Here is a 12,300-nt window from a genome sequence, read left to right as displayed (position 1 = left end):
AGATTTCAACCTTACTATTGTACAATGGAAAACACCTATAAGTTTTTTTTATACCTTTGCAAATATATTTGCAGATGCTGGGGCTTGTGTTTGCTGAGAAGGCCCTTCTCTGTGCCAATACATCTTAATAAACCGGTTATTCAAAACTGCTTCTGTGCTTGAGATGGCTGCCTTTGCTTCTGCATGTGTTGCAAACTGAATAAGAGCAGCTTCTGGATCTCCCTCATAAGCAACCTGTAAATTATAAAAGCTCATATTTTTTAAAAGGGAAAAAGATTAACAGTAGCAGTTCTCACGCAGTATTAATATGAATTTGCTTTGCTTGATCTTAATCCTTTTCACTGCCATGGACCTATTATAATCGGCAGAAAATAAACAGACTCCTGGCCGCTAGAGGCACCTTTTCTCCAGGCTATATAAGAGAAGTGGTTCAGATGAGTGAAGGTGCTACCCAATATTTCCCAAGAAAAAAGCACTTTTGTTCAACAAAAAGCAGCAAGGGGAGGGAGGCACAGAACCCACGACAAAAACACAAGACTGTCCCAGGGCAGGGAAGCTAAACTTAAGGAGTTACAGTACAAGTGACATTACTATCCCCAGATCTAGTATGCAGAGACTACACTACACACACACCTGCAAGGTGCAGGGATTTTTGACACCCTAGGCAAAATGTAATTTTGCCAAACCCCCCCCCCCCCCCCTCTTTTCCAGTGTTAAATGGTTTGTTTGATTCAACCCTCTAACTGCTGCAGCTACAAGAAAGCGTGTTCTTTTGAAAAAACAACACTTACTAGCAGGATCACCAGGTGAAAATAAAAGAGAAAACCTAAAAACAAAAACAAATGCAGCCACCCATCTAATTATTGATAAGCTGCAGTATAATAAATATTTTTCTTTGCTTTATTTCCACTTTAAGTGAATAAAGTAATTCTGTTATACATCAATGTATAGGTAGATGATAGGAAGGAATTTAACAGACAGAGGTAAAGCTATTTTCAGTGCCGACAAGGAAGAGAGGAGACGGGAGAGAGGAGAGAGGGAAAGAGGGAGAGAGGGAGGCTTTGGAGGAAGACCTCTTTTCTGAGAAGGTCTCATCTCTGTGATCAAGCTCTCGAGCCACTCAGAGTAACTGAGGGCAAAGTTTACTATGAAGTCAATGTGCAGGAGAACCTGCCTCTGAAAGAAGGCTGTATAGAGGTTTCTTTGTTCCTTGTGGGTTGGTCAGTTTACCCGTCAGCTCCTCAGCTGGGTGAAGATGACTTATTTGCTTATTGCAGCCGAGGTTTGAAGGTCACCAGTGTACATTTTGAAACGTCCAGGGAATCCTTTGGTGAAAAATGATGTGGTTGGCTGCCTTGCTAACCTTATTGGTGACTATGGAAATATATTTCTCCAAAAATGGCACTGAATTTGGGCAGGCATTTGTTACAGAGAAAAGTACACTGGGCCTTGCTGCCCTATATTTTGTGCAAAGGCTGTGCAAAAACACATGGGCTGAAAAACACATTAACCACTTGACCACTGGGCACTTAAACACCCTTAATAACCAGACCAATTTTCAGCTTTCGGTGCTCTCGCATTTTGAATGACAATTACTCAGTCATGCAACACTGGACCTATATGAAATTTTTGTCCTTTTTTTCACACAAATAGAGCTTTCTTTTGGTGGTATTTAATCACCGCTGGGTTTTTTTTTTTTTGTGCTATAAAAGAAAAAATACCGAAAATTCTGTAAAAAAACGAATTTTTCTTTGTTTCTGTTAGAAAATTTAGCAGATTAGAAATTTTTTCTTCATAAATTTTGGCCAAAATTTATACTACTACATATCTTTGGTAAAAATAAGTACAAATTGGTGGATATTATTTGGTCTTTGTGAAAGTTATAGAGTCCACAAGCTATGGTGCCAATATCTGAAAATTGATCACACCTGAAGGACTGACGGCCTATTTCAATTCTTGAGACCCTAACATGCCAGAAAAGTACAAATACCCCCCAAATGACCCCTTTTTGGAAAGAAGACATTCCAAGGTATTTAGTAAGAGGCATGATGAGTTTTTTGAAGTTGTCATTTTTTCCCACAATTCTTTGCAAAATCAAGATTCTTTTTACTTTTTTTTTTTTTTTCACAAAATTGTCATATTATCAGGTTATTTCTCACACACAGCATATGCATACCACAAATTACACCCCAAAACACATTCTGCTATTACTCCCGAGTATGGTGATACCACATGTGTGAGACTTTTACACAGCGTGGCCACATACAGAGGCCCAACATGCAGGGAGCGCCATCAGGCGTTCTGGAGCACCCAGGACAATTCTGACATTTCTCTCCTACATGTAAAAATCATCATTTATTTGCTAGAAAATTACATAGAACTCCAAAACATTATATATGTTTTTTTAGCAAACACCCTGGAGAATACAATGGTGGTCTTTGCAACTTTTTATCTCGCACGGTATTTGCGCAGTAATTTTTCGAATGCTTTTTTTTGGAAAAAAAACAGTTTTGTGCTTAAAAAAAAAAAAAAACACAGTAAAGTTAGCCCAATTTTTGCATAATGTGAAAGATGAAGTTACGCTGAGTAAATAGATACCTAATATGTCACTCTTCAAAATTGCACACGCTCGTGGAATGGCGGCAAACGTCGCTACTTAAAAATCCCCATAGGCGACGATTTACATTTTTTTTACTGGTTATATGTTTTGAGATACAGAGGAGGTCTAGGGCTAGAATTATTTCTCTCGCTCTAACGTTCGCAGCGATACCTCACATGTGTGGTTTGAACACCGTTTTCATATGTGGGCGGGACTTACGCATGCGTTCGCTTCTGCATGCGAGCACATGGGGACAGGGGCGCTTTAAAAAAAACATTTTTTTTTATTGTTCATTTTACTTTATTTATTTTAGTTTGACATTTTTTTCCCCAAAAATAATTTTTTTGATCACTTTTATTCCTATTACAAGGAATGTAAACATCCCTTGTAATAGGAATATGGCATGACAGGTCCTCTTTACAGTGAGATGTGGGGTCAATAAGACCCACATCTCACCTCTAAGCTGGGAAGCCTGAAAAAAAAAAAGATTCTGGCTTTGATCGTATTAGCGATTCGGTAGAAGCACCGGAGGGCGGCGGGAGATGTCTATGGCTGGGTATTGCAGGGTATCACCGACTATGGCTGGGTATCTCAGAGCATGGTGTTGCAGAGTACTGCGTTGCAGAGCATTGCAGGGTATTGGCGGGTGTTGCAGAGCATTGCAGAGTGTTGCAGGGTATTGGCGGGTGTTGCAGAGCATTGCAGAGTGTTGCAGGGTATCGGCGGGTGTTGCAGAGCATTGCAGAGTGTTGCAGGGTATCGGCGGGGGTTGCAGAGCATTGCAGAGTGTTGCAGGGTATCGGCGGGGGTTGCAGAGCATTGCAGAGTGTTGCAGGGTATTGGCGGGTGTTGCAGAGTGTTGCAGGGTATTGCAGAGCGTTGCGGAGTGTTGCAGGGCATTGCGGAGTGTTGCAGGGCATTGCGGAGTGTTGCAGGGCATTGCGGAGTGTTGCAGGGCATTGCGGAGTGTTGCAGGGCATTGCGGAGTGTTGCAGGGCATTGCGGAGTGTTGCAGGGCATTGCGGAGTGTTGCAGGGCATTGCGGAGTGTTGCAGGGCATTGCGGAGTGTTGCAGGGCATTGCGGAGTGTTGCAGGGCATTGCGGAGTGTTGCAGGGCATTGCGGAGTGTTGCAGGGCATTGCGGAGTGTTGCAGGGCATTGCGGAGTGTTGCAGGGCATTGCGGAGTGTTGCAGGGCAATGCGGAGTGTTGCAGGGCAATGCGGAGTGTTGCAGGGCAATGCAGAGTGTTGCAGGGCATTGCAGAGTATTTGCAGGGAATTGCAGAGTATTTGCAGGGAATTGCAGAGTAATGCAGAGTATTTGCAGGGAATTGCAGAGTAATGCAGAGTATTTGCAGGGAATTGCAGAGTAATGCAGAGTATTTGCAGGGAATTGCAGAGTAATGCAGAGTATTTGCAGGGAATTGCAGAGTAATGCAGAGTATTTGCAGGGAATTGCAGAGTATTTGCAGGGAATTGCAGAGTAATGCAGAGTATTTGCAGGGAATTGCAGAGTAATGCAGAGTATTTGCAGGGATTTGAGGGGTTAATTTTCGGTGAGCAGCGATGTGGGCACTGCAGATGCAGCCCACATCGCTGCTGACACCGATCTCTTCCCCCTCCGCTGTACCGATCGGTACAGAGAGGGGGAGGGAGGAACCGGCGTCATAACATGACGCCGGCTTGTTTACAAGTGATCACTCCGTCATTTGACGGAGCGATCACGTGGTAAACGGCCGCGATGAGCGGCCGTTTACCGTGATTCGTGATGCGCCGGGTCCACTGGACCCAGCGGTCACGGATGCTCTCGTGTGCGCGCCCCAGGGGGCGCGCGAGAGCAGAATTCTAGGAGGCCGTTAATTAACGGCCTCTTAGAGTTAAACAACCGCCCTGATGCCGTTAATCGGCAATGGACGGTTGTTAAGTGGTTAAGGAAAGCGCAAACAATTCCAGCATCTTTGTACAGATGCTCTGCTGCCACAACTGATGACAAAAGGGCCAGATGCCCCTGAAGACGATCAGAAAGCCAAGGATCATCTTGTCCAGGTAGCAACTCCGTGTTTGATCAGGCTGGTGCCACTGGAATAAATCAAAATGAAGAAGGCGCCAAACTATAATTAGTTAACATACAACTGCTGCCCCTTTAAGTGTGGCTCACACTATCAATAGTTTTGGGTGAGGTGCTGTTATATTATCATAAAATTATATATATCTACCTGACAATTGTGAAAGCTTCCAAAAAAGCTTATGAAGATGTGGTTTCTGTAACCCACTTTTTTTTGTAAAAAATGAGTTGCAATGTGAAGTACTCAAAAGATGGGTACATACAACACATTTACTGTGCATAAAGAGTATCTAAAAGTATTTTTAGATCAATAACATTTTATCAAAATACATAAAATTGCAGCTATGTGATGCTGTGACCAACACATAAAATTAACCCAAAAGGGGAAATGAGAGTCATCTTCATTCTCTCTGCAAAGGGTGATTTTCTAGAAGATGTTCTGTACATACACAAACAGAGACAGAGAGATCACTTGGAGTGCTCCTGGGGGCTCTCTGGTTCATTCAGTAAGTATATCAGCATGGCTGTCGGCTGCTTGTTTAATCTTCTCGCCCACCTCCCCTTCACAGGCAGAACACACGAGGCAGGAGGGAGGGGCGAGAGAAAGGGTGTGTGTGAAGCTGCAGGCATGCTGGAGGTGGAGTTGGACGGAGCAGCAAGAGGAATGGATCCTGACCACATAGGACAGCTACACTTCCTGAGCCATAAACTGCACTGTCCGCACACAGTGACAGACAGAGAGCAGAGGATGGAGTGGCTATCGGAGGAAGGAGGGGGAGGAGAGGAGCAGGTGGATGGGTTTTTCAGGGACAAGAACTAATTTCTGCACCCCTCACTTCCAGCTAATGGTAGCATCAGCCGTGAATATTGAGCACCAATATGAAGTGAAGCACACAGCTACAAATACATCCCAATTCACTTGCCCAAACTGGATTAGCCTAATTAACTAAAACATAAAAATCAAAACAGCAGCTTAAATCAAACAATACCTGCAAATTGACCAGTGTTCCAAATTTACTGAAATGCTCATTTAGTCTGCTAATGTTGTTCAACTCTGAAGGAATTCTCCTCAACTCCAGCTTGGTATTCTCGCTAGGAAATTGAGCCTTTTTTGGAAAGTTGGGAGGGTTTCCTCTATTGAAGTTTTGTCTATAGAAACAATTGAAATTACATCTTTTATATTTTTAATTGAATGTCACAAAATGCAATTACAAGACATGTCCACACTGGCAAGTCATGCTACATACACCATAATTAAAAGCAATACATTTATAACATTTGAGCCATTATACTTTTATGTTTTATACATTTATTGGAAAATACATAATATTATTTACCAAGACGTTATGATGTCATAGTAAAGAATGTTTGCAAGCTTTTTAAAAAAAATTGTTGTATTATAAAAGGAGATATTGCGGAGGATCGTTTCCAATAGACATCCATCATGAGCTTGACCGTATTCCTCAGCCATGGAAGATGTGAAGGAGTGAACCCAACCATCACAATTAAAGTGGAACTTTAGTCAGAAAATTAATTTCCGACAGATTGTTTTCTGCTGGCCCCTTTTATTAGGCGACATGAAACATAAAAAAAAATAAGTAGCTATACGGTTTAAGATCCAGTACTTCATTCTCTCATCCTGCTCTGCACAGTCTCTGTCGTCTTCTATTCTCAAAACTGTGCCAAAAATCTGAACAGTGAGTGAGTCACTAAAAGGCAATGCTGACAGCATTTTCCTTTCACAGTGGATTTCCCCATCCACACATTCGAGGTGATTGAAGGAATCGCCCTTTCTGCGCTATTGTATTCTGACAGTGGGACTCCTAAAGTCCCTTTAAGTAGGGATGACAAAGTTTGAATTTGAGGCATCTCCTGCACACAAAGGGAAACAGGATAAGTCCTATTCAGTTTCAGGGCGATCCTACAGCATAATGTAAGAAGTTTATAGTTCCCCTTGGTATCTGTAGGCGATAGAGGACTTGTAGACAAAAAGTATGATACATTCTTTTTGTGGTGAAGAAACTGAGGCCTTCACCTCCTTGTTAATGAAGGAAGCTCAAAGCGAGATCAATTAGAACGAGAGGAGGGGGTGGAGAGATGGAATCACATGAGTGTTAAATTTAAACAAACGTCTTTTACGTATGTGATAGGGTACATTTGTATGCAGATGTATTCTAGGGAATGCAGATAAAGCCGACCATAGATGGTGAGATTTTCTTTCCTGCAACCAAGGGTTGTACCAGCCTGACCATAGATGGTCTGAATCTCAATTGGTCCTTGCTGAACCGGCCGAGATTTGCACCATCTATGGCCATCTCAAGAATTTGGTTATTCTCTTCACAGAAAGTCTGGCCCTGTGTTCCTATTTCCAAACTCTTTAGAAGCTTGTTCTGCTTGGAGAAGTGGATTATCCTGGTAAAGCCCTTCTGGGACAGAGTGAGAACTGAAGGGTAAAACTGGCGGCTAAAAGTCAATTCTCAAGCTTCAGTGCTGAGGTACCATGTAGGAACATCCCCACAATGCATTTTGTATATTTAACATTTAAAACATCATGCTATAAACATGCAACACTATCAACAATTCTCACGGTAGATCATTTATGAATGAAACATACTTGTCAAACCAGGGTTTTTTTATGGGTATTGCAGCTTCTCCAGGTGGAAGATTCCTTTTCCTAGATTCAGATTCAACAACAATCCTTACATTACCATTGGCAGGTTTTTCTGTGGTTAAAAAAAAAAATATATATATATATTAAATCACACAATTTTTATCGGCATAAACCAACAGCTTATTTAACCTATAAACATGAATTTCTTAAAACTTATCAGGCATAAAAATTACAATGCTTATTTATATAAAATAGCTGGAATTAGTATAGCCTCGCTTGAAGGCTAATGGGTCAGGGTCCAACCAAATCGGTAAAAATGCCAGGCAACAACAGCAATCTGCTTAAAAAAATCCAACCAAAATGATTCCTTCTCGGAGATTAGTCAGATATAGGGTATCTGCAAGGTCACGCAGTACCCACTGAGAGGTAACTGTACCAACAAGGTATTTTTAAATATGCAGCCATTCAAAAGTAGTTAAAGAGGAAGTAAACCCTAATGGGTTTACTTCCTCTTTGATTCCCTGCAAAGGTAAAGCATAATGGACTACTATGCATCGCATAGTAGCCCATTATGTGTCACTTACCTGACACAGGAGCCAGCGAAGTCACTGCTGTCCCCTGTAGTTCCGAGCGTCCATCTTCTTTGTGGGTCTCACTGCTCCAGCGCTGTGATTCGCGGGAGCCGCGATGATGTCACTCCCGTGCATGCGCACGGGAGCCGACACTCACGGCATATCGCCGCGCTCTGCGGCTTGCCCAGTGCGCCTGCGCGCCGCTGTCTACGGCGCATGCGCTGTAGACAGCGGTGCATGTCTTCGGGTAAATATCTCCTAAACCGTATAGGTTTAGGAGATATTTCTTGGACCTACAGGTAAACCTTAATCTAGGCTTACCTAAAAGTGGTTTGTAAGGGTTTACAACCACTTTAAAGAGACCATCCAAAAAAAATAAATAAAAAAAAAAAAAAAAAAAAAAAAAAAAAAAAGGTGGACTGGTAAGTATTGTTTTTCTTTCACAGGCAGCTTTTAAGAAAGAGACATTAAAAAAAAATCAAAGAGTTTAAAAAAACAAAAGAAAATAAAATAAAAAAAGTTTGTACCCCTTGGTGGTAAATCCATGTCTCCTGAGGTTAGGCCTATTAAATTAGGTCTTTGTGCATGCACACGATGCCTGTACACAGGTCGAGAAGTGTTTGTCATGCTTGGGGCTTCTGGATTATAAACATCAGCTTCATATGTTTCTGGGAACAAAGGTATCGGTGCTCCTGAAATTGCAGATAAAAAAAAAAAAAAAAAAAAAAAAAGTACAAATTATAAAAGACCTAGTCATGCATAAATCTTATACATCAAAACACAGGGCCACTAAAGTAAGCACACTTGTTTTCTGCGTACAAATCTACTGAAATGTTTAAATTGTTAAGGGAGCAAACTGAAATCTTAAAAAACACACACAGCACACATACCTGAGAAGAGAGGTGGTGGGACCACAGGGGGAGGTGGGTGGTGAATGGCAGTAGTCACAACAGTAGGAACTGAGCTGGTGGCAGAGTTTGGGGGAGCATCCATGCCAGCAGGTTGCAGTGGCGGAAGAGGAGGTGGCGGGCCTATCAAAAGCAAAGAAAAAAAAAAAAATCATCAAACCAAAAAACCAGTACATGCATGGGAAAAGATTTGTATGGACCCTGAAAATGTGAAAAGTAATAGGTTCCCCTTCTGCTTTGCCCTCACACCTAAAAAGATATTCCTCTACAAGTTCCTTGACTGTCTGTATTGTAGCTTACTTACAAACCAACCTTGTTCCTGACTCTCCACCAGTGCCCCAGGCTGGAAACTGGCCATTGGGGTAACGTGCACTGCATAGTGGGTGAAAGAAAAGGTGGTCACATGCGCCACGTACTGGGAAGTACTAGGAGTTTCCAAGTGTTCCAGATAGGGGTGGCAGGACATGTATTACTATAAGAAGGCAGCTATGAGGAGGACCTGCTACTTTATGGTGAAAGGAAAGATTTCCTTTTAGTACAATGCCTTTAAAAAAAAAAAAAGAACAAATATAGTTACAACATGTAGCAAATATCTACACAAAGCATTACCTGACACTGGTGGAAGGCTGGGTGGCAGAGGACCAGGTGGAGGAACTGGAGGTCGCAAATTTACAGGAGGAGGAGGAGTAAGAAGTGTTGGTGGGGGTGGAAGTCCTGGTGGAGGTGGTCCTTCTACAACAGGTGGCTGTGCTGGGAATGGCAGTATTCCAGGTAGGTTGACATCTTCAACAACCACGGGATCACTACCATGATCAAATGGACACATATCCCCTCTCATACAAAATCCTTTTTCTGAAAATAGAAGTATATTTAATAATGAACATCCTTTCCGCTCCATGTAAATTAAAAGAAAAAAAAGATACCAACTTATCTTAACACTAATTCTGCATGTGTAATGTATGTAGGGAACTTCCAGACTAATAGGGAGAGAAATAGATGGATTCTGCTGCTAGCAATGTGGCTCTATAAAGAACCCAACCCCTGCCCCTTCATTGCAATACAAGTCTGTGTAAAGACACTTGTGCTGAGGGATGTGGATGTTAATCAACCAGCAAATAATACAGCAAAACTTGAATGCAGAACTTTCACAGTAAGTAAAAAAAAAAAAAAAAAGCAATTTTAAAGGAATTTCCTGCAAAACCAAATCACAACATTAAAGGGTACAGGGGGAAATAATGTTTGAAATCTCAACTGGGCTTTAAAGACAATTTCCAGGAATTCACCTCCTTTATAATAAATGAAGGCACGCTACGAGTTAAGTCCAGTGTGGTGCATGACATCTGTGCTTATATCTCTATATTTCTTAACCGACAGCTTTAACCCATTCCCGCCGAGCATACGCAGATGTGCGTACTCGGCTTTCAGGGGTTATACCGGGATGATGCCCACAGCTGCAGGCATCATCCAGATACCGTTGTTTAGAGTGGGCGATCGGCTATCCAGGGATAACAACCAATGTGGCTAAAAGCTTCCGGTTGTTATCCCGGGGGAGCGCCGCCTCTCACCGCTCTTTCCGGGCCTCCCGGTGGCACGGGAGATCCGATCGAACATCCGCAGCTTCTGGCGGCTAGGGACAGACTGTAACGAAGCCAGAAACGTCTTCGTTCCAGCCTCCCGATTGTAAACACGGAAGCGACGTCACTTCCCGTTTACTTGGCTGCCAATGGCGCCGGTTTCTAAAAAATATACAGTATTCAGAATCGCCGAAAACGATGATCTGAATAATTTGAAGTGCAAGAGAGTACCTGTCACCACCTATTACTGTCACAAGGGATGTGACAGCAATAAAAATGAGAATTTTTTTATTTTTTTTTCTAAACACAACTTAATATAAAAATAAAAAAGGGAAAATATTTTTTTTTTTTTAAAGCGCCCCCATCCCTGCGCAGCAAAGAAAACGCATATGGAAGTTGCACCCGCATATGTAAATGGTGTTCAAATTATCCTAAAAAATTGCTTTAAAAACACCACTGCACAAATACTGTGTGACATAAAATATTGCAGCAATCATCATTTTATTCTCTAGATTTTTCTGCTAAAATTGTGTGTGTGTGTGTGTGTGTGCGTGCGTGCGTGCGTGCGTGCGTGCGTGCGTGCGTGCGTTCGGGGGCTCCAAGTAATTTTCTTTCTTAGGCTTCTCTGAATAAGTAGCAGAGGGGAGGGGGTGGGCATATCTGCTGTGTCTTTCCCCCCCTCTCAGTACCCCAGTGTCTGGAGTGTAATTCCAGGCAGGGCAATAAACCTGTCTGATATAAATAATAAAGAGAAGCCCAGGAGATGACCTGCAGCCCCTTGGACTTAACTCAAAGTGCATCTTCACTCTCAGAAAAATTGCTGAATTTCTGGAATTCAGATTTTAAACGTGTAAGCAACAGTTTGTAAAACAAAAAAGACAATAGATACAGTAATGAAACAATGAAACTCATATCTCAATATGTATAGCTTGACACATACTACCAAGACTGAAAACATACCATCATAGTCTCTACAGCGCTTTTTGGGAATGGGAGGTCTTCCATAACTACTGTGGTCCACTTGGTCTTCATGGAATTCTGGCCAGTTTTCAGCTGTGCTGTTCCCATGATGTGATGGTGCAACAACTGTGATCGTGCTACTAAGTGTTGGCACAGGATAATGAGCTGAACCAATGTGGGGAATGGAGGAGCCCGCCTGATAGTTACTGTCTGATGCTTCTGTTCGGTCAAGCTCAAATTTTGGTTTTCCTGAATCTTTATCTGTGGAATAATCATTTTGAAAGCATTAGGCACAACTGGCAAAAGCATATTTGTTATTAAAGCTAAAAAAAAAAAATATTTTCAAAACAAGTTAATTAAAGCGGAGTTCCACCCAAAAGTGGTACTTCTACTTATTTGTCTCCCCCCTCCACTGACACATTTGGCACCTTTCGGGGGGGGGATGGGGTTTGGTACCCGTTTTTAACAGGTCCCACGCCGTCTCTCTGAAATTTCCCCCCCCCCTCCCCCTCCTTCCTCCACCGCCGGGCCAATTAGTAAGCATATTGCACTTTGCGCAGTAGGGAACCAGCTGCGATGCTGACATTGTGGGCTCCCTAGACAGGCAAGTGTCCATTTATTAAAAGTCAGCAGCTGCATTATTTGTAGCTGCTGACTTAAATGTTTTGTGTGAGGGGCTGACCTCCATTTAACATTCACACAATACCAGTTGTAGTTTCCTTTAAAATTGCTAGAGGGAACTAGGGGCTAGTTCAGAGCCTGCAGAGGAGAACAAGCTGGTGCCTGCTCTGAACTGCCAGTGCCTTCCATTTTTGCAACAGGTGTTTACCTCTCTGCTTCCTTGTGTTATTTTACAGAGTGCCATTGCGGAGACCAGTGTTTTTCTTAGTGCCAAAAAAAAAGCAGGTCCCCACACAATGTGTGCACAGACTTGTATAAGGCACAATACTTTCTAAACAAGCACAAATACCATTTGTCACTCTGGCAACATAAGCCAATCTGCAAAACTT

At 42.4% G+C, this 12,300-nt stretch overlaps 1 protein-coding gene across 1 annotated transcript in view; it reads right to left on the bottom strand.

Moving 5' to 3' along the window:
• RBM26 (RNA binding motif protein 26) overlaps positions 1–12,300 on the bottom strand; it is a 105,184-nt gene that overhangs the window by 57,462 nt on the left and 35,422 nt on the right. Inside the window, exons 7-13 of the mRNA XM_077483059.1 lie at positions 11,291–11,551; positions 9,366–9,608; positions 8,739–8,879; positions 8,376–8,540; positions 7,280–7,388; positions 5,655–5,814; positions 55–234 (exon numbers count right to left, since the gene is read on the bottom strand). Coding sequence (XP_077339185.1) covers positions 55–234; positions 5,655–5,814; positions 7,280–7,388; positions 8,376–8,540; positions 8,739–8,879; positions 9,366–9,608; positions 11,291–11,551 — 1,259 coding nt within the window. The remainder of the gene's footprint in view (positions 1–54; positions 235–5,654; positions 5,815–7,279; positions 7,389–8,375; positions 8,541–8,738; positions 8,880–9,365; positions 9,609–11,290; positions 11,552–12,300) is intronic.

This window comes from Lithobates pipiens, unplaced genomic scaffold, assembly GCF_037356315.1.
Source record: "Lithobates pipiens isolate NorthernLeopardFrog02 unplaced genomic scaffold, aLitPip1_a1.2 Scaffold_16, whole genome shotgun sequence".
Classification (NCBI taxonomy): Eukaryota; Metazoa; Chordata; class Amphibia; order Anura; family Ranidae; genus Lithobates; species Lithobates pipiens.
Note: the sequence above shows the minus strand (reverse complement) of the source record. Positions and strands in the feature narration are given on the sequence as shown.